Source organism: Eriocheir sinensis, chromosome 53, assembly GCF_024679095.1.
Source record: "Eriocheir sinensis breed Jianghai 21 chromosome 53, ASM2467909v1, whole genome shotgun sequence".
Taxonomy (NCBI): domain Eukaryota; kingdom Metazoa; phylum Arthropoda; class Malacostraca; order Decapoda; family Varunidae; genus Eriocheir; species Eriocheir sinensis.
Window position 1 is genome coordinate 3237963 of NC_066561.1, and position 27385 is coordinate 3265347.

The 27385-nt window shown below is 41.4% G+C and overlaps 1 protein-coding gene across 5 annotated transcripts in view; it reads right to left on the reverse strand.

Moving 5' to 3' along the window:
- Nucleotides 1–1253: 1253 nt before the first annotated feature.
- LOC126983192 (exportin-6-like) overlaps nucleotides 1254–27385 on the reverse strand; it is a 38324-nt gene continuing 12192 nt past the window's right edge. For 4 of the 5 annotated variants that reach the window (XM_050835763.1, XM_050835764.1, XM_050835766.1 and 1 more), the window contains 18 exons: nucleotides 26564–26781; nucleotides 25825–26048; nucleotides 24363–24593; nucleotides 23856–23922; nucleotides 23417–23596; nucleotides 22862–23091; nucleotides 22591–22680; nucleotides 22233–22407; nucleotides 20913–21050; nucleotides 20606–20789; nucleotides 20110–20265; nucleotides 19505–19682; nucleotides 18871–19062; nucleotides 18606–18659; nucleotides 12113–12290; nucleotides 9447–9536; nucleotides 5052–5192; nucleotides 1254–4703 (listed from right to left, as the gene is read on the reverse strand). In XM_050835763.1, the coding sequence (XP_050691720.1) occupies nucleotides 4602–4703; nucleotides 5052–5192; nucleotides 9447–9536; nucleotides 12113–12290; nucleotides 18606–18659; nucleotides 18871–19062; nucleotides 19505–19682; nucleotides 20110–20265; nucleotides 20606–20789; nucleotides 20913–21050; nucleotides 22233–22407; nucleotides 22591–22680; nucleotides 22862–23091; nucleotides 23417–23596; nucleotides 23856–23922; nucleotides 24363–24593; nucleotides 25825–26048; nucleotides 26564–26781 (2828 nt within the window). In that variant the 3' untranslated portion in view covers nucleotides 1254–4601. The remainder of the gene's footprint in view (nucleotides 4704–5051; nucleotides 5193–9446; nucleotides 9537–12112; nucleotides 12291–18605; nucleotides 18660–18870; nucleotides 19063–19504; nucleotides 19683–20109; nucleotides 20266–20605; nucleotides 20790–20912; nucleotides 21051–22232; nucleotides 22408–22590; nucleotides 22681–22861; nucleotides 23092–23416; nucleotides 23597–23855; nucleotides 23923–24362; nucleotides 24594–25824; nucleotides 26049–26563; nucleotides 26782–27385) is intronic. The other variant, XM_050835768.1, reaches the window with a different exon arrangement.

A 27385-nucleotide genomic window follows, 5' to 3' on the forward strand; every position in this document is an offset into this window, starting at 1 on the left:
AATCAATCAATCCTTTCTGCTCATAATCTTCCCCCCTATTCCATATGTATTGGTGGATATTGTTGTGCTGAAAGGTGTTCGCTAGGAACAGCCCCCTCTCAGCACAGACATCCACCAGGCACTCTATTTTTATTCTTCCCAGGAATCCCCCATTTTCCCACCACATCCATCACACATTCATCACCCACTTTAGCATTCATATCTCCCATCATAAGTTTCCTTTCTTTCTCAACTCTTCAAACATGCATTCACTTCCTCCCAAAAAACTTCCCTTTCCCTCAGTCCTTTTTTACTTTTCACATTTACTGGTGCATAAATACACACCCATGCATACTTTACTTAACCTACTTCTCATCTATCCCCATCCATACAACCCCCCCAGGCACACAGAGTTCATGGCTTGAACAAGTCATTCTTCTGATTAATGTAAAATCACTTAGGTTTAAGGACAGACCACCAAGTCTGGACCATGGGGTCTGTGTGGTCTGATTTTCTATGTAAATCTATGTAGATCCTGCCAGGAGGTACTTGGAATGAGAAGGGGGCCTGCATGAACACTTCTCAGAAGGACCCCTGATCTTGGCATCATAGGGTGGGTGAGGTGTATACCCCTATTGATTGATTGATGGAAGGCTTCTGAATTGATTATAGTCGCAGCACCTGAATCTGAAGTGTGCATTATTGTGCTCTGGCAACCTGCTGCCATGCAGCGAGTCCAGTTTCATGGATAACATATGATAGCCTACACACAGAAAACAATTTTCAATAATATGCAGGCAACAGTGATCAATACCATCTGTTATAGTTGATTCTGAGTCAAACTTTTTATAATTGAGCAGACAGCAATTTTGTTAATTTATAAGGTCACTGAATACAAGTATTAAAAGTCCTGGGGTTGCCTTCTGCCAAGATAAGTGTAACAAAACAACTGTCTGCAATATCAATATTAATTTCAGAATCAATATCAACTTTGATGGTATTTGTCATTGCTACCTACATATTACTGATACTGACAACTATGTCCTATGTGTAGGCTATCATAGTTGGACATGCTGTGTGAGAGCAGACTATAGTGGCATTAAACAAGAGGGATTTGGGGAACTGCTAACAGAAAAGCTTACTTGGAGAAGCACCAGAAAGAAACATCAGGAGGTGGCGCAGCTCCTGACGTGCATCCCAATTAATAACAAGTTAGGCACAATGGTAGTGATCAACACAACTGTCTTCCAAAATGGATGACAAAAACAAATAAATAAAAGTGACAATCTTTACAGACATCTGTACAAAATTTACAGTAAAAGCTACATAATATTGACTGGCAAAGTGACTGCTTTGAATGCATTGAACAAAATGCTTAAACTTAACTGAGAGTAATGCATGTGAAGAGGATACCTAAGCTGTAATACCTGCTGATATGTGGAAAATGAGTTGCAGCTGAACCAGAAACATTTGGCAGCAACAGAATTTTCTGCATTTCATAGAATATTGCCATTGAAAATTGTGGCCCTACAAAATTGAAGGGAATTTGCAGCAAGCTAAATAATTGAAAAAAAAATCAAACTTACTGATCAGTTTTACAAAGTACTCTGTTGTAAATTGTAGCTAAAGGTCTGCAAGGTACAATTACATACATCACTTATAACCTCCAACCAACAGAGATCCTCTTTCACTAATATTAGCATGCACAGAAACCATATACCTGCCATGGTTTCTGAACAATGCTATTACCAACCTTCATCTTTCATACTACATACTGGGAATGTATGGTATTCATACATATTTGACTTTTATGGTATTCATACATATTTGACTTTCAAATATCATCAGTGTAGTGGTGGTATATAGGTACAATGAACACTCACTACCTGACCCAAGGCTCATTACTGATGTGAACAGTCCTCACAAATACTCTGGTGTTGACTGTGGAGAAACAATCAACTGTAGTAATTCAATTTCCTGAACCACTTGATAAAAACACACCTTTACAAAAGCAAATACAGGAGGTCCTCTTTTCCAGGATTCAGGATTTTTTTAACAAGATTCTATGTTGTTATATTTTTACAATACCATAATTTTTTTGAATGACAATTGTAATTAATGAGATCTCTGCCAGATAGTGTCCAGAGCAACAGTATTGTTTTTGTCGCACTGGACATAAGTGTGAGGACAGTGCAATTTGCATCAACATTTATTCACTGCTGGTATAATATTAGGTAACTTTTGTAACCAGCAATCACTTCAACACAATTATTTACTGAGCTCCAAATGAAAATTTCAGGACTTCTACCAAATAGTGTGAACAGTGGCTGACCATATTGTTTTGCTATGCCTGGCTGTAGACTGCAAAGGCCCAAAACTTTTCATTATGTATAAAGTATGGTAAGATTGATGCTGGATGAGCAATGTTTGCCTCAGCATGACCACAATAACAAAGAGCATTAAGAAAAACATGCATGCAGCCAGTCCACTCCAGTACACAAATACACTGGCAAGTGTATATTTGTATTTACCAAGTATACTGGCAAACTGGGCTAGACTCAGCTGTGACATCTGTTATGGGAATTTTTGACTTGCTGAAGACTATCATTAAATTTTCTAATATAATTTGAAAAAAATGTACCAAGTTTTTAGATAAGCCTTCCTCCATTTTAGCCTGCAATGATATAGTTATTTTCATTTTCTCAGTGGAAAATCAGGAATCGGGTGTGTTGTTGACCTGTTTCTCCTACATAGCTTGGAGCTCTGGCTGATGGGTCAGTCCATATATAATTTCCATGATAAAATACCTTTAGATATAATGCTTCACGTGTGGATTATCTTATACAGTAATGTAACAAAATAATTGAACAGGTATAAAAAGGTATGGATACGATATCCAGATAAGAAAATAAATTTGTAGAAAAAATAACTTAGGAGCATACTTGCTTGACCAAGAACATTTGTCATAGAGCTCATTTTACAAATTCATAACACATTTTCAGTAAGAATAACAAAGCAAGGAACATCCTACCATACTAAATATGAGCCAGAAAGCTAAACCACACATCTTGTTGGCCATACAGGAATGGTGACAGTTGTCTGACTATCATCACAGACACAGTCTAAAGAAATACCTAAGAATAGTGTGTGGACACTGGAAATTAGACCAACACATACACATTCTTGAAAGATACGTTCCATTAATGGTTCATAACAATGAGCCACAAATTGCAGGCCTCTCCCCCCTCCTGGCACCATGGCATACTTATAATGCTGTTTTGAAGACTGTATTGTATGTGTAGGTACGGGCATTGGCACGTGGGTGTAATGGAGGGAGAGGAGGGTGGCAGAGGAATGTCTACATATCATACTCTGGAATGTACATTGCAAATGCATTAAATCAAATTACAAAGAGAGGAATAAGACTGAGTTGGGATCATAAGGAATGCCCAATGGAAATGTGTGCATGTATGTGTGCATATGTGTGCACACACACACGCACACACTCATATGCACACACATGCAGCATTACTATCATACACACACACACACACACACACACACATGCACACACACACTGAGACAGCATAAGGACAATAATCCTAATGCATACATGTATCCTTATTAATCCTACTCTTCACTCAGTCCTATTTTGTGTCCCACACCTCAAGTCTCCATTAGTCCTAAGCAATCACTGCTCTGCAGCAACAAGCATCCCAGCCTGTTTCTAATCAACATTATCATGGCACTTAGAGTGAGTTCATAAATCTGCCAGTATACTATCAAAACCAACATCAGTGAAAGTAAAGTCTAAATGGAATGATAGTGGTGGGTAGAATGTATCTTTTAGAACAAAACACAGAACTTGGACACCTTGAACTCAACACTTCTTTCACAGTTTAGTGCATGGAGTGAATGGTTGCTTTTGACCCGTATTCAATGGTTTTGGCAGACACTAAACTCTGGACTCCAGAGACACACACCAGATATACATACACACACCATGACTGTACATTGGTCCACTAAGCTTAAGCAAGTACATATCACAATGGTCGTCGATCACAGTCACTGTACCTACTGTGAGGGAACAGTGGTTTTCCAGCCAACCTATTCTTGGGGCTCAACAGGGCAGTTAAAGGTTAATGAAGAAGTATGATGAGACAACAAAGGAACTAGAAGCTGGTAACTCAACAAAAACTTCAACATTCTTCAGCAGGAGGCAAAGTATTTGTATCACTGGATTCGGGGATGAAAGGTTTCATGGGAAATAGTTTCTTCATGCCAGGCTTGGATGTATCATTTTCTGTCAGATTTTAAGCCAAAAAATGTGGGAATGAACAAACATCACAGCTTGCACCTGGAGTCCCAAATATCCCACACATAAATACTGTTTCCAGCATAACCCCTTAGGACAGTCAATACTCTAAAGGAAAATATCTTCATCTGCAAACATTCATACTGCTTCTAATAGTAACTGTTGCTTACTAATGAACTTTCACTTCTTAGATACATATACATACACATACATGCATACAAACACTGAAGTGCCCCAAGAATTGATAAATGCCCCTGTGGAGGCTCTTCGTTATAATGGAATATTGGCCACGGCATCAGGAGAGACACTATAACTTAACGGTGCCCGGAGGAAGGCTGGCATTGCATGTGCGGTAGTAACGGAGGTCGTTGATGAACCGCTGGACATTCTGGGTGAAGGTGGGGAGGTCCTGGAGACAGACAACCAACAGGTTATTTTCATTAAGCCAACTTAGCCTTTCCCTGACCACTAACCAAGAGAACCAAAAGATAAGGACAGCTGGCTTATGTTGCACTAACTCATAACTTATATAAGTATAAATGAAAATGACATCTAAATTACAACAAACCAATATTCAAATTAAGTAACCCAATTCTCTTCTCTTGACAGGAGCAGCATTTTGCAGACCTTCGCTTCTATTTTCTGTAAATTGTCTTTTCTCATTCCCCCATATGGAAAAAAAAAAAAGGAAAAAAAGAAAACTGCTGTAAACCCTTAGAATTAGGGTTGCAATAAAGAAAATAAACAGGTGACTCACAGTATCAGTTTTAAAGTTAGCCTTGAGAGTTGTCCTCTGGTCAGTGTCAAGGCCATCCATGTTCTGCAGGAAGTGTGGCACAAAGGCTCCAAAGAAGGTGCTGAAGTCCACTGCCGCCATGTTGTACACAGTGATGGTGATCTGTGGGAACACAAACCACACCTCTGATCTCCCACTGAATAGAAGTGAAGTGCAGAAAGGATTGCACACATGGATACTTTGTGCTTGAATTCCTAGTGCATGGATTTGTGAAATAATTCTTACCTGACTGAGAGTATGCATGTGCTACTTTTAACTGTTATTTACCTGCATTGAAAATGCACCCCATTTCAAGTGCTATATACTGAAAAATAAATAAGCAAATAATATTCTGACCTATGCCAATTATATTAACCCTTCTGCACACCATGACATGATTCGTGTCAAAACGGAATCGTCAACATCTGAGCTTTTGACTGACGCTGCTCCCATTCTCCCATTCTCTCTCTCACCGTCCTTTCCACTCCTGCCTCACAGTCCAGAACATCTCCTAAATAACAGAAATGTTCTACCTCATCCAGCTTTCTTCCATTCACCTCTTGTTCATCCCTCTCAGTTTTTTGTCCTTGCTGTCTCCTTACGCAAGCTGAGCATATAAAATTCTGCACTCCTCTTACATTTCTGAGGTCAATGGGGGGTGGTGGAAATATGCAGCGCATGACGGGACAGGGCGGCGGTCCACTACATCAGCCAGTGTTGCGAGAAATACCTCCTCACCGAAATAAGTTGCTCTGCTGTCCACCACGCATGTGCACTGGAGGAATACACAGCAGGAAAAACATAATCTGCCTGATTTTGTTTTGGTTTGTCCACTTCTAATCTTTGTGAGCACTGAGTGAAATATAGAAACAGTAAGCAAGTTGAACCTCTCTGCGAGCTATTTTGTGGCTGTGGCAGCGGGTAAACAACAGGCATTGAAAAGTCAATCATTTAATGATTTGTGACAAAGTTATCAGATTATTTCATAATACACTGGGAATTTTTTTTTTTTTTCACCTGCCAGTGCAAGATGGGTGCATTTGTAATACAGGTAATTCTTAATTTACGCGAGTTTGGTTTACGCGTTTTTTAAATAACGCGGGGTCCAAAATCCAAATAAATGTTCAACTTACACGTTATTATTCACTTATACGCGATATTTTATGGAGTGGCCACCAGATGTCTCACACAACTGGACTCACACGGTGCCGCGGCCACACGGCTGAGCTCAGTTCTTCCCACGCGCCACTTGAACAACAATACAGTACCCACGTTGCTACGCTACTCAACAACAACAACACCCTCGCTGCTGTGCTACCACGAGGGGAAGGGCAGCCAGAGGAGGAACCACGAGAGGGAGAGGAGTCAGAGTGATACAGTAGGCAATAAAAGGTACAAACCTACCTCTCGTTTGATTTACATTGTTTTTGATTTATGCAACCTCTTCAAGGACACAATACTCGCATAAATCGAGAGTTACCTGTATTATATCCATACCCATAACAATATGGCACCCCCGCAAGGTCCCACTGCCAACCTGGCAGCCTCAGTGCCTCGCAGTCCATCGCCAAGTGTGCTGTGTGGCTATACAGACAACATGCAGACAACATACACAATAAAAAAACTATATACCGTATTTTGGGGCATATAATGCGCACCTTTCTCATTAAAAAATGCCAGAAAGTTATTCCGGTGCAGTATACGCCGAAGGTACAAATTTTGAGGGTTTTTTTTTTTTTTTCAGTCTGCCTTTTACGGCCATAATTTTGAAGTTTTTATGGGTCAGTGTGCCTCCAAGGTTGCCACACAGCTTCTTCGTGCCATTCTCAGTGTCTCTGTGACTGTAACAATGGCAGGAGAGTTTTTCGCATCTTCCGCATTTGATTCTGCGCCCGAGTGTCCACAGCCAGCGACCTCAATTCCTTATAAGCCTCCTCTTGCTCCCAAAAGAGCTCTCAGTGTGAGCGCAATTGTGAGAGAGCTCAAACTGACTTTTTCAAACTTCAAAAGTGGTGTTAGTGATGAGGACAGTGACATCAACAACACTGAACTCCAACCCCTCGTCTTATCAGGAAGGCTGATCCCCGTTTTTTTTTTTTTTTTTATTATTTTTTTTTATTTTTTTTTTTATGTTTTTGCCTATGGTACCGGTAGGCTCTCTTGATAGGGCCTGATGGTCGGCCCCAGCCCGTTGTGGCGCAGGCAAGTGTTTATAGTAGTGCCATCTTGCATTGGCTCATGCTGCCCCACGGAGCTCATCTTTGATCCTAGAATCTAGAGTCCAGGCTGATAAGTGGTCTTCTGGACAGCATGTGGGTAGTCTTAGGCCACTTGGCAGTGACTGAAAAATCCCAGCTTGTGGCACTGGGCAAGGCACGAACCCGCATCGTCGTGCACGCGGCGCCGTCACACTATCCACTCAGCCACCGCCTCCCCAACCCCTTCATTATTGTGCAATCTCAGTTTGGTGGCCATCCTGTAGATCAATCTCATTACGCTGATGGTGGAAGTGATACTCAGAACCTTGAGGATGCATCCCACCACCCTCCAGAGGTATCAAGTTAAGAATATGAGGGTAATGAAGGGGGTTTGTAATGGGGTCAAGTGGGTGGAGGAGGAGGGCGGCTTCCAACCACAGCCTACACAGCACTGCGAACACAGGCTTGCTCCGATTTAAAAGTTACTACGCATCATCACATCACCACGGACACACTACATGACGTAGAGACTTCAGGTTTGAGGCACACTGAAGAGGAAGGATGGATTAAGCGAATGCTCATAAATTTTTTAAATGATTTTTTAGGTAAAGCCATGGAATTGATAAGGGAAAGTGGCCAGTTTTCGGGAGGATGTCAGAACATTGACGTACAGGGAGAACCAATTTTATGGTACACCCCGCCCTGTAGGGGTTAACAGAAATTTCAGGAAACTGTACATCATCAGTCTTGCTTAACTATACATATTTCTGAGCATTTTAAGCACTGAATATTTTTTTCCAAAATTGTTGTCTTAAAGTTTAGGGTGCACGGTATACGCTGGAGTGCGTTATACTATGAAAAATACGGTACCTACGTTTCCTAGGTTCGTTGGTATTATTTTACATATTTTTAAAATTCTGCCGCTTACAACGGACTTTCGGCATTAACGGAGTAAGTTTCCCCCAATTAATCCGTTATATTGGGGGTTTACTGTACAGTCACCTCTTGATTAACACGGGGGTTACGTTCCTGGAGATGTCGTGTTATTTAAAATCACGTTATTTAAACATAATTTCCCCATAAGAAACAATAGTAATAGGGTGGGTTACGTTCCTGGACACTGGGAAAGTCTGCCTATTTTCAGGATTTTGTTACTCTAACCTAAAAAAAAAACATTATTAATACATTAGTAGGTCACGGAAAAAACAAAAACACACATTCTCATTTTCTTTACATTTGTACTTCATTTTCAACACTCGACACTTGCAATTGGCCACCGTCCCTCCTCACCCCGCGCTCCCTTCACCCACCACTCTCCGCCTCACTTGCCTCCTTCCTCTTCCTCTGACTGGTCGTCGTTGTGACTAGTTGTCTGCCGAATCCTCATCCCGCTCTCCCTCCTCACCCACTGCCATTTCCTGCCTCATCCCGGCCAGCATGGCAGCGATCAAGTCCATCTGGCCCAGAATCACATCACTCGCGCCAGGCTTGGCCTTGCCCTCCTCCTCTCTCTCACAGCGGCCATCTTGGGACGCCATGATGACTCGGCACACCTCACTGTTCACTGTTCACTCATCCCACTCAACTGACACCAAACGTTGCACCGCCCCCCGCACCACACCAACCACTCACAGTGTGGGCTAGCTCCAGACTGAGGAGAAACAGAGTGTCTCAGTGTGGTTCCTGCCAGAAGTAGCGTGGGTGCACGTGACGTAATCGATTAAACGCACGTTAAATAAAAAATATCGCGTTAGTTAATCGTATCTCCTTTAATATAAACTCGTGTTAAATAAAAAAACGTGTTGTTTAAACTCGTGTTAATCAAGAGGTGACTGCATTTGTTATTGTTGCCTGCATATTATTGATAATGATGACAGTTTTCTATGAGCAGGCTATCATGCACTGTCCACGAAATTGGACACGCTGCGTAACAGCAGGTTGCCAGCGCACAATAATGCACACCTCAGACTTGGGTGATCCAACTATAGTCTGTTACTGGAAAGGTTTGTTGTTGCTTGTTAACAGTGTACAGTTATGTATGTTTCGGCAGCATCCGGTGTTATTGATTTGGTGGTGGTCTTAGTTCATGATTGGTTTTGTTCATGTTTGTGTAATAAAAAGGTTGAAGTAAAATCAGTAATCCAAAGAGTAAATTCCAATGGTGGCTGGTTACTCTTACCTCCTCCTGCAGCAGGTCTTGGGAGCGGTGCACCAACACTTGCAGGAACACTGTGATGAAGTGCACCAACAGGGAGTTGCGGAACACACCCTGCACAATAAACACACCATGGTCAATAAACAAAGAACTCTATTAGAATGACATGTTACCCTGAGTGGCAAAAGTAAGGATGAGAGAGAAATGGAACTTCAAAGGGAATGTGAAGAAAGAAAATGGGTGGAGCAAGAGTAGGAATAGAACAGTGCTGGAGTGAGTCGGGTGTTTGAGATTTTTATCAGTTTAGTGGATAAGGTAACTGATGAAATAATTAGATGTAGGATGTGTGGAAGAGAAAAAAAGGGAATGCATGGTGGATGCATAAAAAAGGAAACAAATGTGAAAAAAAAGGAAGGATGTTATAAAGAATTGTGGATGACTTTGACAGGATTTATATAAGAAAGTTGAAAGTAAGTGTTGGTATTGGTAAGGTTATGTATATGAGAGGGCAAGAGACCAGATTATCAATTTTTCAAAGCAATAGAGTTGAGACGGTGAGCACAACAGTGTAAGATCTGCTTGGGGGAAGAGACGATGGAGGGAATAATTGAATACAGTGGAACCTCGGTTTTCGTGATTAACCCGGCAGCTTCGGTGGACCCCGTTTGGGGCTCTGCTCAAAACCCCGAATTCGAGCTAATTGAAGGCGGTAGTAGCAACCCACCATGATGCCCTGGGTCATTGTGGTGGGTGAGTGATCTTGAGGTGGGCTTATTTGTCATAGGTGGTGCTGTAAGGTCATGGCAGACTGAATTAGCTATCCATACAGTAATCACTTGTCAAATTCTCTAAAGTAGACAACAAGCGACTCTCGGCTAGATGCCACGCGTCACGAGACTGTTTATTTTGTAACAAACACCACCCAAAAAGAATGGAGTTTGAGTAAAAGTAAATATTTTTAACGGCTTTATGGTTATGAGAGGAGTACTCTGATGTACATTCCATGCTCTTTCCTTAGTCTCAAAATATACAGTGTAATGTTGACGCTTCTCAGCCACTTCTCAGCTTTCCCACAGCCGAAGCCCACGGGTTAATCCGTTCGAAAAAGTCTGACGAAAACCGAATGTACAGAAACTGAAGCAATATTTCCCATAAGAAATAATGTAAATCCAATTGATCCATTCCAGACATCAATTTTTTTTTACAAAAAATACATTTTATAGAGAATAATTATAACTTTTACATACAGAAAACAATGGGAAATAAATATAAATGACTCATGAAATGCATAAATGAACATTTAACATCACTTTTACCTTTATTGAAGACTCTTGTTGATGTATGGAAGACGGCGAGGAGGGGAGAGGGAGGAGGAGAGGTTATTGTTTGGAAGGGGAATCCCCCTCGATAAGGACTTCAGGTATCAAGGCGTTATCTGGGGTTACTTCCCTATCACTTGAACAACAGTTTTATAAACGTGTTTGTATCTGTAATTTTTTTTCTCGTATTCGGGTTAAGGTGGACTGAACTTCACGTATTTTACACGAATGAGAATATACTAGCACTTCATCGTGCATAAATGACGATATAATTCCTAATTATGTCCCAAGGGAAAGGTTCAAGGGAGGACTGGAGGTACCTTGGAAATGCTAAGTTTTTCTTCAAGGATGATGTTGGGAGACGAGCATACGGCTGTGAGTCACGAACGCATGGGATGCTTTGGGTGGGCGCTCGATTCCAGGAAATGAGTGGCCGAGTCACCCAGGACAAAATTTTGACGAAAAAAGTCGTTGAGAACCAAATCGTACGAAAACTAGGGCATACGAAAACCAAGGTTTGACTGTATAAGTAATAGGACCACCGAGCAACTTGCTCAGCACGGGTATAAACTTGGAAGAGGGACTAGTTTTGCATCACAGGCACGGGTAGTGGTCCTAAAAAGTGGCCTATATATATATATATATATATATATATATATATATATATATATATATATATATATATATATATATATATATATATATATATATATATATATATATATATATATATATATATATATATATATATATATATACATATATATATATATATATATATATATATATATATGAAGAATGAAACATTCTAGAGTTAAATCAAATGCTTTTGTTAATGACTGCAATTTTCATGTATAAAACAGATGTTTAAGGGATGACTTTACTGTACGTATAAAAAAGTTTGGTGCAAGTGTAAAAGCAAAGGAAGTGGATTGTTGTATGGTTACACGGGTGCTCTGAGATGGTCTGGGCATGTAATGAGAATGAGGATGAATTGTGCCAGGAGTACCTGGGGATAAGATTGAGGGTGAGGGTGTCATGGGGACACCACCAAAAAAATAGATTAACTGAGTGGACGAGTACAGGAGAGTTGGTAGGCAAGGGATTGAATGTGCTAAGAGGGAGTTGTTGGAACAGGAAAAGTAAGAGACACTTTTGCCAAAGTCATTCCTTTGAGGGAAGTTCCAGTGAGAGGAGAGGGTATTGGAGATATAGATAGATAGATGTCTTCCATAGAATCTCTAAGTAACCATAAATCATCACATATTTAATCATTCCAATATTTCATACATACATACAGGGTAATATAAAGCATTTTAAAATATTACCTAAGTAGAGAAAATATGCATTCAGAGCAATAAGGTGGCTTACCTTGTGATAGAGTTTGTATTTTGAATTGAGTGATTCCATGGCTTCTAAGTTGTGCTTGAAGATGGTGATGTCTGGCTGCATGAAGGACTGACCAAAGGCCTGCATGATCTGGATAAACTGAGCCTCATTTTCTATGGAATCCCAGTTGCCTGCACCAAAGGAGATGTGCACTGATGGTCTGAGGAAGTAAAAATGAACTTTCAGTTATATTATCAGTTAGTCCCACCTAGAAATGTTGATAGCCCTCCAAATTTTCTCCATCAACTTTTGCAACATTTGCAGTTTTTACTCTAGAGAACTTCCATTTTGTGGAACACCATCACTCCTTTTCTAAGCCTCAACTTCTCTTTCTAACAGAAACAGTTTCTGAGGCTATGACATTAATCTCTACTCTGTTCACTCCTACATGCTCTGTCCTAAATTTAATCTCAAAGCCGGATGCTGCGTCTATGTTTGCAACAATATCATTTGCTATCATCCCAACAACCTTGATTCTTTAGGACTTTTCACCATCTGATTAAGAATTAATCATCACTATTACTAAATACATCTGTGCTGTTTATTTCTCACCTAACTCTACTCATCATCATCATTTCATCGATGCCTGCTCCTAGGAGCTCCCACCAGGGGATGGCCACGGCAGAAGAGCTTCCAACTTTCTCTATCCAGACACTCCCTCCTTGCCTGCTCAAAGTTTCTCAAAGATCTTTCCCTCCTCTCCCTAATGTACTCTTGCACCCTATCCCTCCATTTCACTGGAGGTCATCCTCTAGCATTCCCTCCCTCTATCTCACTCACATACACCCTTCTGGTCATCTTACTCTCCTCCATTCGCTCCATGTGGCCAAACCACTTTAAAGTCTGTCGCTTCACTTCTTCCACCACTCCACACTTCTTCCCTTCACCCCTGTGACACATTCCAAAACGCTCGTACACACTTTAACTACTTATTCCGTCCATTCTACTCACACCACAAGCACTCCTCAAATAACTCATTTCCACTGCCTGCACTCTAGACCTCTGACTTCCATTCCAGGCCCACATTTCACTTGCATATGTGAGGGTTGGTACTATTATTGTATTTCTCAAATCCCTCTTTACCTCCATGCTCACACTTCTGCCATTCATGATTCGTCCCAAAGACCCTACCACCCTTCTTCCTTGCAATGCCCTTTCTCTTATCTCTCCCTCTGTACCACCATGCTTACACATAACTGATCCAAGGTACTTAAACTCATTGACCTCCTCCATTTCTTCACCATTCAAAATTATTTTGCATTCTTTTTCACATTCAATTCCCACTCTATATGGGCATACAAAATCTACAACCTCACTTCTACTTCACTCACAAACCATCACTTTACGTTTGTTGACATTTACTTTCAGCTTTCTCCTTTTACAGACACTATCAAAAACACTGACCAAATTTTGTAGGTCACTTTCATTTTCTGCAATGAGCACTGTGTCATCAGCAAACAGTATTGAATTCAGTACCCACTTCCTTCCCTCATCGAACATTCTTACTCCAACTTCCCCAACTTTGCCCTTCATTTCTCTAATAACACCATCCATATAAATATTGAACAACCATGGTGACATGACACACCATTGTCTTAAGCCCACTTTTATCTCAAAATGTTCACTTGTTTCTCCAGTAATTTTGACACATGCAGATGCATCCTCATAGAAAGACTTTATTGCACTAAGCAGTTTTCCTCCCACACCATAAATCTTTAAAACATCCCACAATGCAATCCAATCGACTCTGTCATAAGCTTTTTCCAAATCCATGAAGGCAGCGTATAGTTTCTTTCCTTTTGCTATTATTTTTTCTACTACCATCCTGAAGGAAACTATCTGATCCACACATCCCCTTCCCTTCTTGAAGCCTCCTTGTTCTTCACTGATTTTCTCTTCTGTAAGTCTCTGCACCCTCTCTATTATGACTTTTCCATATACCTTTCCGGGTATACTCAGGAGACTTATACCTCTATAGCTCCCACATTCCCCTCTCCTGCACTTCCCCTTGTAAACTGGGACCATGATGTCTTTCGTCCAGTCTGCTGCCCCCCCCCATGCTACTTTACATATCTTGACCATCCATTTAACAACTACATCTCCTCCACACTTTAACATTTCTGCTGTGATTCCATCAATTCCTGCTGCCTTTCCATTTTTTAATATTTCTATTGCCTGATTTACTTCTTCATATGTTATACTTCTTTCTTCATATACTCCTCCTCTACCTCTACTCAAAACTGCTGCTGGATGTCCATCCTCAAAATTCATTAAGTTTTTGAAATATTCTCTCCATCTCTTTCACAGCTTCCCCGTCTTTCAACATCTTTCCGTTCTCATCCATAACTTCATTTATTTTACTTGAGGAGATATTTTCTGCATTTCTTTTGTTTTTTACTTCTTTCCAATATGATTTCCTGTTCCCTTTATATTTTTCACTTAGTCTTTTTCAAAAGTCTTCATCAACTCTCTTCTTACTTTCTTTTATTGTTTGTTTTAATTTCATTTTGCATTCTCTATATTTCTTTTTCCTTTCCCTTTTTACTTGCTCAGCCACATTTCTTTCTTGAGTTTTCTTAAAAAGTTCCCTTTTCTCTTTTACTATCCTCCTTATCTCTTCTGTCCACCATGAATTTCCTTTTCTTTTTCCATCTCTCACCACTTTCATCCCTAACACTTTTTTTGTTGTAGTTACCATTATTTCTTTAAATGTTCCAATAACTTTGTCAATATTTGTACTATCTTTTACACTCCCATTTTTCACTTAACTCTACTGCTGAGTAAAATTCTTTTACTATTTGAATTCCAAAGTGGAGCATATCTTGACTCCCTCTCCCTTCTTCATCTTAGGAGATTTCAATGTTCACCACCAGCTTTGGCTTTCATCGTCTTTCACTGACCAGCCAAATAAACAAGTCTACAACTTTGCTCTCCTTATAATCTAGAGCAATTGGTTCAGCACCCTACATGTATACTCAACCATCTTGAAGAAATGTCCAACACACTAGACCTCTTCCCAACTTCTAATTCTTCAACTTATTCCGTTAAACTATTCTATCCATTGGGCTCCACCAACCACAACCTTATTTATGCATGTTGTACAGGCTCTGGACGTGCCAAAGAGGCAGTGCTTGAGGCATTTTGCTTTAGTTCAATTTCCTGTGGAATGATTACTGCTTACAGGTCAGAGACTCTTCTGGGTGTGCCAGTGCATTACAGAGGTCAGTGTCTCTGGAATGGAAGCACCTATTCCATGTACTTTCTCTACTCCTCATACCAAAAAGAAGACAGTTTTCTACCTCTTGAACTCTGCTGTAATGTTGCCTCTCTTTCTATTGATACTTTCATGCTGACTGCTCTTCTGAGCCTTGTAATTGCATGTCTCCACCCTTCCCATTGCTGTACACAACTTTCTACTCTTGTTCATCCCAATACTATCCAAATCCCTTATGCAAGAGTTCTTTCATCCCATTCGCTGATAAACTATGGAACTGCCTTCCTTTGTGTCTGTTTCCTCCTGCCTATGACTTGAACTCTTTCAAGAGGGGAGTAGCAAGATCCTTCTTCAAATGACTGTGGGCTCTCTATTTCAGTCTTCAACTGAGCACTGTTTGTAGGAGCAGCACCACTGTAGACATTTTTGTTCTCCCCCTTTTTTTAACTACTGAGCTGCCTCTTTTTTGGAAAAAAAAAAGGTTGCCTGCTCCAATTGGATATGGGCAGACAGCCTGGGAATGCAAAAAAAAAAAAAAAAACTTAACCCTTTTCATCCCTGACGCAGACGTCGGCGTCACAGTATGGAAAGGGTCAAGAGCAAATGGAAGAGGATTAATCCTCTTCTAAACCTCTCAATCCTCCTCTAAATTCCTCTTAAGAGGTTTAGGAGAGGATTAAGAGGAAATGGAAGAGGATTAAGAGGTTTAGAAGAGGACTAACGGTGACGCCGTCGGACGCTGACGTTGGCGTCGCCGGAGTGAAGGGGTTAAGCTACATACGAGGTATGTTCAATAAGTAATGAGAAAATTTCAGGAGAGGCATTAAATACCATTCAATCAGAATGCTACTTCTTGGTGAAGTACACATTCATATAGTCTATAAAATGACTAACTGGCACCTTCCTATCTCCCTAAGTTTGAGTGCAGTAGTGTACATGGTCAAACCATTCTGATCCAGTTGGCCAATATCTTGACACCTGGCGAGATGCAGGGAAATTTAGAGCAACGTTTCGCCATCAAATTTTGTATCAAACTCAAGAAAACAAAACGAGAAGCTTTTGGAATGTTTGAAGAGGCCTATGGGGATGAATTGATGAGCAAAGCAAGTTTCTACAGGTGGTTTAACCGAGTTTCTGAAGGAAATGAACAGGTTGGGGATGAACCAAGATCTGGAGCACCGAACAGAGCATGCAAGGAGGAAAACATTAAGGAAGTGCAAAGATCAGTGATGCAAACTGTCGAGTTAGTGTGAGGATGCAACGAAAGTTGGGTGTTCACCTATGACCATAAGAGCAAATGTCGAAGTGCCCAGTGGAAGCACAAGTCCTCCCCCAGGCCCAAGAAGGCAAAGATGAGCAGGGCGTAAAGAAGGCCATGGTCATTCCTTTCTTTGACTCCCTGGGGCTCATTCACACTGAATGGGCTCCTGAGGGTCAAAAAGTTAATAAGGAGCATTTTTTTTTTTTTTTAACAACAAAGGAGACAGCTCAAGGGCACAAAAAAGTAAACAATAATAATAAAAAAAAAAAAAAAAGCCCGCTACTCGCTGCTCACAAAAAGTATCTAAAGAGGTGACCAAAAGAGAGGTCAATTTCGGGAGGAGAGGTGTCCAGATACCCTTCTCTTGAAAGAGTTCAAGTCGTAGGCAGGAGGAAATACAGAAGAAAGAAGATTGTTCCAGAGTTTACCAGCGTGAGGGATGAAAGAGTGAAGATGCTGGTTAACTCTTGCATAAGGGGTTTGGACAGTATAGGGATGAGCATGAGTAGAAAGTCGTGTGCAGCGGGGCCGCGGGAGGGGGGGAGGCATGCAGTTAGCAAGTTCAGAAGAGCAGTCAGCATGAAAATATCGATAGAAGATAGAAAGAGAGGCAACATGGCAGCGGAAATTAAGAGGTAGAAGACTATCAGTAAGAGGAGGAGAGCTGATGAGACGAAGAGCCTTAGACTCCACTCTGTCCAAGAGAGCTGTGTGAGTGGAGCCCCCCCACACGTGAGATGCATACTCCATACGAGGGTGGACAAGGCCCCTGTATATGGATAGCAACTGTGCGGGGGAGAAGAACTGGCGGAGACGATACAGAACACCCAACCTCGAGGAAGCTGATTTAGTGAGAGAAGAGATGTGAAGTTTCCAGTTAAGATTTTGAGTTAAGGATAGACCGAGGATGTTTAGTGTTGAAGATGGTGACAGCTGAGTGTTGTCAAAGAATAGGGGATAGGTGTTTGGAAGATTGTGTTGAGTTGATAGGTGGAGAAATTGGGTTTTTGAGGCATCGAAGGACACAAGGTTCCTTTAACCCCAATCGGAAATGATAGTAAGGTCTGAGGTTAAGCATTCTGCAGCCTCCAGCCTGGAGTCATGTAATTCCTGTTGAGAGGGTCTTCTGTTGAAAGAAGTTGTATAATGCAGAGTGAAGTCATCAGCATATAAATGGATAGGACAGTTTGTTATGGAAAGATCATTGATGAATAACAGGAAGAGAGTGGGTGATAGGACAGAGCCCTGTGGAACACCACTGTTAATAGGTTTATGAGAACAGTGACCGTCTACCACAGCAGAGATACAACGGCCGGAAAGGAAACTGGAGATAAAGGAACCGAGAGAGGGATAGAATCCGAAAGAGGGCAGTTTAGAAAGCAGACTTGTGCCAGACTCTATCGAAGTCTTTCGATATGTCTAGTGCAACTGAGAAAGTTTCACCAAAACGGCTAAGAGAGGATGACCAAAAATCAGTTAAGAGAGCAAGATCGCCAGTAGAACGCCCCTTGCGGAACCCATACTGGCGATCAGATAGAAGGTTAGAAGTGGAAAGGTGCTTTTGAATCTTCCGGTTAAGGATGATTCAAAAGCTTTAGATAGACAGGAAAGTAAAGCTATAGGGCGGTAGTTTGAGGGATTGGAACGGTCACCCTTCTTAGGCACAGGCTGTACGAAGGCGTACTTCCAGCAGGAAGGAAAGGCAGAAGTTGACAGGCAGAAGCAAAAGAGTTTGACCAGGCAGGGTGTCAGCACAGAAGCACAGTTTTTAAGGACAATAGGAGGCTGCAGCAGTGGAGAGTGGTGGTTCCACCAGGACAATGCCCCATGGCACTGGTCAACACTGATGACCACCTGGATGGCCCACAAGAGAATGAAAGAGGTATAACGCCCACTCTACAGCCACTTGTGATTTCTTCCTGTTCCCACGCATGAAAAACAGCCTTAGGGGAATCAGATTCCAGTCAATACAGTAGCTGAAAGAGGCATTGTAAAATTACCTGAAGGGACTGCAGAAGGACTGGGAGGAGGTCTTCCAGGATTGGGAGAGACGCCTGCAGAAATGTGTAGATGCGAGAGGCCATTATTTTGAAGGAGACAAAATTTTGTAATCTTATGAAAATAAATAACATCTCTCCTGAAATTTTCTCATTACTTATTGAACATACCTCGTATATTACCAAGTAATAAGTAATTCCTTAAACATTCCCTATTCACCCATGTAAACGGCAGACACATTTTCAGCCGGTCCATTTTCATACTCACTTGAAGAAATACTTCCAGTTGTGCTCAAGGAGGCAGCGCAGCAGCTCAAAAAGAGGACCCTTGACCTCCGGTGATGTGTGGTCAGAGACAACTGGGTAGATGTGGTCCATGCACAGGGTGATGGTGTTGGGGATGAACCGTTTAAATGACTGGCCTGGCTCACTCACTATCAGCTCAAGCAGCTTCAGGAACCTGGGAGAATAGAGTAGGTAGGTGAGGAAGTGCTAAATTACTACATGAGGTGCAAGCAATATATATACATAAAACATTTTCCTGTTCTCAAAAGAAAATACAGACGATAAGCTATTTACAAATACTCGTTTGCCTTTATTAAAGTCTTTCTTGTCAAGAACCCAGAAGAAAAACATTTTCTTATTCTTAGGAAGACATACTGTAGACAAGAAGCTACTTTTCCACTTTTATCAAAGCCTTACTAGTTGATTACCAATACAAAGTATTTCTCCGCTTTCAATAAAACATGAAGTAGAGAGGAAACTACTTTGATAGGCTTTCCACTTCAGTCATAGCTTTATTGTCAAACAAACTGACAAAAAACATTCTACTGTTCCCAAAATGAGATTCAGCAGACATAAAGTGACTGTGACATACTCTTCCATCATTATGAAAACCTTACTTGTCGACCACTCTGACAGCAGCTGGGTTGTCCGCCGTGATGGCCAGCTGGAGGTGGTGGCGGGTGGTGAACACATCAAGGAAGGTCTGGATGGTGGCCTCCACACGCACGGGCCCAAGCTGCACCCGCAACACCTGCATCACCACCACCATCAGCGCCAGGATCTCCTCACATACGCCTGAGGGAGGGAGGGCAAGTGCTGGTGCTGGAGTCTGCTCCATATATATTTATATGTGAAAAGGCTACTGCAGATATATTTCATGATAACTTTTATAAATCTAATATAGCAGGGTTCTGAACAGTGCAGGATTCCATGGATATATGAGTTTGAGCCTTGAATTCAAGCTATTTGATTCACGTAACCTATAGGCCATGCTATTTGATTCTCACTTGCATGACTTGGTTTCTAACTGAATTTTGTTAATTTTGATCTGAGATTTGAGTAATCCAAGGCCTCATGATGCTAAATTATTGATTGAATATTTTGTAGTTTCCATCATTTGTTACTTGTGCTATGTGATCTTATGAAATTCAGGATCGAACTGTATTTTTAGGAATCTTTGATGTCCTTCAGCCTGGACAGCCTGAGGGAGTGAAGTACTAACTGGTGTGCTGAACATAGATGGGGAAGAGGAGGATGGCTTGGTGGATGACATCTTGAACACAGTGGTAGTAGAGCTCCCTGCTGGCCTTGTCTGTGTTGTTCAGCTCACCCACCTGATAACGGATGATGGATAGGGTGTCGCACAGCTTGGGTGCCACTGCAGGGGGGAAGATACCACCAAATCAATATTTATATTACAAGATCAAAGGGAGGAGTGTTCTGGACAAGATGGAAAATGGGTAAGCAAGGAAGATTACTAATAATGGCATGTATCTCAAACCTATCATTCTTATAACCGAGTCTTGATGTTTTGGGAAATTGTAACAGAATAGCAATGAGTGAGGACAAGGTGGAGGAAAAAAGAGGATAGACATACAAGACAATGGAGGATAATATCAGATAAGCATGCTTATATTCCTTATTACACCAGTTACTTGTTTGCATTGGCAAAAGAGTTTTTTGTGTGAATGAACAGTTTGAAGAGGGGGGACACTCACGAGATTCCTCCATGCTCTTGTCCTCGGCCAGCCGCTGTATGTCCAGTTTACGAATGTCTGAGGTGAAGGAGTTGATGAAGGTGGTGAGGTGGTGCTTGCGTGTGTCCAGCTTGTGATCCACCACGAAGCTCGGCCATGGCAGTAGCAGGAAGTTGACTAATGCCCTCAGAATAAGCCCTCGCACCTGTGTATATGTCAAGAGATGCTGTAGGGTAAGCCCTAAAGTACCCTTCCCCTATGAACAGAAACCCATGTACAGTCATTATCACACTAACAATCAACAGGGCAATGGGTGATCTCAACAAACCTTGAGATCAGAGGATATTGAAGGGGCCTGGACGTAGAGGGACTGAACCTGGTTCATCTCAAGGGCAACAGGTGAACGCACCATAACGGACAGAGAGAGCAGCAGCTGTACCCCACAATTCACGATGAGGGGAGGAGCCTGGGAGGGGAAGATAAATGTGTGATACTATACTTGATTTAATTTAATTTGCCCATCCACGCATGTGAATTTTGATAGATGTAGCACATGTGCATTGCTAACTTATGATTAGGTGAGAACAAACATGTCCGATATTGTAGGCTACTTCTGATGAGTGTTCAAATTTTCTTCTAGAATATATTTGAATGTTAATGTATGCAAAGAACCCTCACACCTTATATAAATCCCAAATATGCCAATTTGCACTGATGATATACCATATAAGCACATGAAAACAAGCTTGTCTAGTCAGATCATATGAAAACAAACAATGGGCTCTAAATAATTATGCTTTATCTCATTTCAGGTACATAAAAAAGACACCTGTCTTTGCAAACACAAATAAAAGAAAATGTAAATCATAAGTATTCAAAATAGCATGAGATATTGTTGCATGTGAGGTTAGGCTAGGAAGTTTTGTAAGAACACTGAAATTCTGTACTGCAGTGGTGCACTGAATTTCATGTGATCAATATTTGCATATACAAGGTTTGGCAATACCTCCCAAACGTTCCTTATTTTAAGTTTCACACACCTAAACACAAAGTTTGAGGGTCAAGTGGTTTGATACTTTGCTACCATGATGCCAGCACAAAGCTTTTGCTTATACAATGCCAAGATCATGAGCAACATGTTCTTGTACTACTTTTGCTTATTTTACCTGATTTTAGCATGCTTATGTCACCTGTTGCTGCTGGTGGGGCCAGTGATTGACCAAATAGTCCAGGTGGTAGTGAGAACTGTGATCAAGGGTGTAAACCCGAGAACTTGGTGTGAGGGTAAATGAAGCTGAAGTCTGACTACCAAAGGAAGCTTTAAAAGTGCAAGTACAGAGATGGGATGAAACGGAAAACTCTTACTGAAATGGATAAAAATCCTTATAATGCTGGCCGCACAATGCCTGCATCTACCTACTGCTAGTCCCATTGCCGCACCACAAGCATGAGGTGGACCCCACCTACCACCCCATCCTGTTCTCTTCCCTTACAGACACAAACACAGCTGCTGGACCTCACACCAGGGAGGATGCAGCAACTGCCACTGCCTCTCCTGCCTCCCCTTGAGTTAATTATCTTCTCAGATTAGATACATCACAACTATAAATAAAAAGGTACTGAATAAAATTGCTTGGATCAAACTTACTCCAACATTCAGAATACTGGTGGCAGCAACCAACATCTGTTTGTTGATGGTGTGGCAGGTGTCTTGGTGCTGGTGGGTCTGGGTGCCTCCAGGGAACACCTGCACGAACTGCTGACCATACAGCTGAGAAAGCCAGTGTACCCATGCCCTCAGGGATGACAGCACCTGGGCATGGCTGGGGACACAATGGGGTAGACTTAGCTTTAAGAAATTTAACTCTGTAGAAATAAAATAATAATAATGCTACACACCAACACATGTTCATCTAGTTTTGCCATGAAACAAAATACCTGGAAAATCATTTATTGTTTTCTAATGGTTTAAAAAACTAAGGTGAATAGTAGACCATTGTACTCACACTTCCACAAAATCTGAGTGAAGTACTTCCACAGCAGTCTGGACCTCAAACAGCTTCAGTCCTGTGCTGTAGTTGGCCAACTGAACCAATCTGTGCAGGTAATGTGTAATCAGTGAACGGACAGCTAACCAGTAAGGTGGTGCTGAATGCAGGGATTAACAAAACATGTACATTTAAGAAACAGTTTAAAAATATACAAAGAGACAATAATATAGCTTAAATAAACACAAGAAAAAGTTCCAACAGAATCACGGGGAGCATCTGGTCTTACTTATCAATGACCTGGACAGCTGTGGTCGACCTCTTGGGCAGCTCCTCCCCCAGGAAGAGTGTGGAGAGCCTGCCAATGGCCTGCAGGAGGGAGGACAGGTCACGGAGGAGGCAGTGGAGGCGGGGACACTCATGCTCTGCCGATATGTTGAGTCTCCGCCGCCCGTCCTGCTCCACCATGTTGGACTGCAGGCTGAGGTAGATCTTTGTGGCATCATTCCAAGGCTCATACTGCAGGAAAGGACACCAAATGTTAGTCACAGTCATTTTTGAGTCAAAAACACTAACATCAGTAATTAAGTCTTATAACAACCATCACATTTCTTTTATAATGATAAATTTTGTTCTTTTATCCTTCCAAATGAGGTCTCCTTATGCCATTGGGTTTTCTTAGTCATCAGTCCAATTAAAGGATAACCAGTGCATGACAGCAACAGAACCTTGGTGCAGGAAAGATCAGTCTTCTAGCATGACACACCAAACAAGACCTGAACACCTCACTAACAGGGCAAGAATTGTAGTGTGTACTACTACCCCACCACCTGTTCCTACATACCACAAGGCTGAAGATCTGGTCAGGGAGTAGCTCAGCAATCTTGGCCACCAGCTCAAGGTTCCTGGTGAAGAAAGAGTGCCACTCCGACACATCCTCCCCATCACCCAGCTCCCCATAGTAGGCATTGTTGTTCTCCAGGATCTCTTCTCGGATCTCATGGTCAAGCTCTTCCAACTCTGCCTGCACAGGAAAAATGAACACAAAATGTTAGTCACTAACACTTTAGTTATTGGGTCTTGTATTAAAAAAATAAAGTGATTGTTTTCAAACTGCAGCCATTACAGCTATTCTTTACTTTAATTGTATAAAATATCATTGTCCAAGGCTACCACCTTTCTTTTCTGACTCCCTATCTTTTGACACTTTTCACTTCAGTCATCCTGCCTTCAGTGTGCCTTCTCTGAATTCAAGTGATTTTGGTCATAAACATAGAACACACCTGGTTGTGCCGCAGCTGTATTTTGTGCAGGATTCCTCTTGCCAGTGATATCAAGGCATCCTCATATCTATAATGATAAAGTAGGACAAGAAGGTAAAGTACACACCAATAAATTAGTTCCCATCAGATATGAAACTTTAACACACAACTTCTACACCTTCACCATCAACGACTCCTTGTTTCCAACATATGAAAGTATCATCCACTTATTTAGCATATTTTATTACTCTGGCCATTCATGTATTACTTTAACAGCATCACTCTCACACAGAAGGTAGAGCACCACAGCTACAGGCATAAATAGGTAAACAGATGAAGAAATAGAAGAACAGTGCTGCACTTATACAAATAAAATAGAAAAATAGATATAGAGCCCTTCTCTTCACCCCACCAAATAAAATAAAGAGAAAAAAATCCATAACTACAGACAAACTGATATAAAATTAGATAGAGATATAGCAGATCCCTTCACTCCTCCAGCTGTCCACTCGTCAGACTCCTTCATACCTGGTGATCCCTGAGTGTTCCTGTGACCCCTGAGCCTTGGCTGACAGGTGGTCCAGGAAGATGCTCCACACGTCGAGGCAGTTGAAGTATGCCTCAACACAGTGCTGGTGGAAGGTGTAGCGGAACAGCAGTGCCAGGAACTCAAGCACTGGGAACTGAGAGTTGTTCTCAAATCTACGAAGGTGAACACTGACAAATAGCCTCAGGAACTCAGAGAACTTGTCAATGTAGCTGTCAAGGAGAGAACAAATAATCTTTTTATAACAACAGTATTTTTTTGGCAACAATTAGATATCATTGGCAAGATCCTATTGTACAGCAGTGGAAAAGTTGTCTACTATATGGCTGTGGAGGAGAAACAAGCGGACAATAAGAATATGTACAATTCACAATAATGCAGTTTTGACTCGTTCATTGGTGAAGCAGTTTTGACTTGTAAACTATCACAAATACATGGGACAAATATTGGTGCAACCTTCATAAACCAACCCCCTTAACACATATCTTGTGGCTGGCAGCAACCCCGCCGCCATGATGTTGCGATGATTTGAACATGAATATTTCCAGTTTCCCGGTAGTCACCGGACAGAGAAGAAGTGGGTGTTATGCTTGTGCCTAGTAGAGCGTAACTGTGCCTGGCAGAAAGCCTGACCCACATGGGGGCAGGCTGCAACAATATAATGTTTTATGAATCTGTTGTGGCCTGACCCATTTTGGGGCCGGCCATCAAGATGGCTCTTCTGTGCATATACATGAATATAAGCTGCTGTATATGATTTGTTGTTATAACTGTTCAACTGATTGCCTTACAATACAGTAAATTAACCAATTCTACTTGTATTTTTTTACTGGTAATGGAACCCATCAATTTGTCTACCGTGAAGAAGGTGAAGAGTGTCATTCTGGAACATGGCTCTGGTGATGAAGATTTTTGTGGTGAATCCTACAATCCATCTTCAAATTATGCAAGTGTTTGTTCCTTTTTTTTTTAAAACTTGCATACATGTTTTATTACTTTCCTAACAAATTTCCCTGTTAATTTTTTTCAATATATAACATTTCATTTACTTGTAAATTTTCTTGATAAAAATCAAGTACTGCTAGTTCCATGTGCTTTTTCACAATTTGTGAAAAATAAGATATTAAATATTTCAACAGGGCATATTTTTCATGATATTTCAACTCTTGATTCCTCAGTTTTTATTAAAATCATACTGAAAATATTTGAGTAGATGCATTTTGTAACTTTTAAACACATGTTTGAGAAAAATGCAATTGAAATTTTCTTTCCATTTTAGTGTCAATTTGCAACCATGTGAAGTTACAATGCTGCAAACTTATCATATAATTTCTTGGGGTTCATTAACCACATACCACTGCATGTACATAATGATCTGGCACACAGCCCCTAAAATTCTCACAAGTAGTCTGTCTGCGTGTGTGTGTGTCTCTAAAGGCCCACCTGGGATCAAGGAGCTGGAGCCGGGAGGTGGTGTTGGGCTCCTCCCGCACCAGCCGCTGAAGGAGCTGGAAGGTGTTGCGGAACATCTGCAGCAGGAAGTCCTCAAAGTCATGGGGGACACAGTTCTTGCTCATGATCTCATTTATGGCACCCATGGCCAGCACGCCAAGGGACTCCCCTGATGTACAGTTCTTCTCAAGCAGACCGTTATGGTGGCGGCTGTGCTGCTCAAGATGTACGTTTATTAGGGTGGTGCTCACTCAGGGTGAGCGGATCCACACACAAAACATAGCAGCAGAATGTGATTATTATGATGGTGCACACTACAAATGATCTACTTCCCAAAAAAAGCACTGCCGATTGATGTACTTCCAGCTTGTGTTAGATGGAGAAAAAAAAAATATAACATCTCTCAACCTTTGCTTGGTTTAGGGGGATATACAAGATGAGCTGCTTCCAACACAGAACATTACAGAAAGACATGTATATTTCATTTATGATGAGGTTTACAAGTGCTGGGCTGCAGCCAACACAAAACACATCAACTAAATAAATACTTATTAGGACAGCAATCACTGAAACTGTGCTACTTCCTACACAAAACACGAAGGAAAGATAAATCCCTCGGAACACCCATCCTTTAGGGGTTTAAAAATGGAAGACTACCATAAATAGATGCAGTAATTATGCTATAAAATCAAGTAAATTATACTACTGCACTAGAAATTACTCGGCTTACCTGGGGGTCTGCTCCCAACGAGGCAAAGAGGAATATGGTGTTGAGGAGATGGGGGGTGATGAGGGAAGAGAGTGGTATCCAAGAGAAGAGGTGAGTGAGGCAATTAAGGGCCAGTGAGGCTATGGTCTCACTCTCTGGGTCCAAGGGAGGCAACACCCAACCCATGCGCTGGGTGGGGCCACTCTCCAGGGAGTGAAACATGTTGCTCAGCAGACTTCCTGTAAGGTGGATCACTTTTAAGTAACTCATAACACAACAGTACCAAGAAGAACTTAAACTATATCACTGGAAAGTTTTTATTTAACTGAAAAAAACTGTTAGGAAGACGTATTTTTAAAAGGAATGAACAAATACTGTCAGGAGTGCCATTGGAAGGAACAAAGTCCTCAGTACAAGTCCCATCAACCAATCAGGTTGTCTCATCCACCCTGCACTGTATTCCACTAAGCATGTGTGACCCCAAGTAAACGGGAGCAGACCACTTCGCCATGAACCATATAGCAGTGACATCTATCATATAAAATGGGGTGCTGATAAGTACATCATCAACAACATGGAAACACATTATTAGCAGTCAGACATTTCCACTGAAAAATAATGTATTGGAGGGAACCCAAACGTTATTACTGTTACTCAGTGAAGGGGAGGTAAGGCCATACAGAGGGTCTGACATGTCAGGATTTGGCACGGCACACCTGGCAAAAATGCCCGGTTATGACCTGGATTTCTGCAGTAGGTTTATAGTTTAGATATTGGGAGTAAACCTAGCTAGTGAAATTCACTTCCTATTTTCAAAACAGTTCCAAATTTACAGAAGCATTT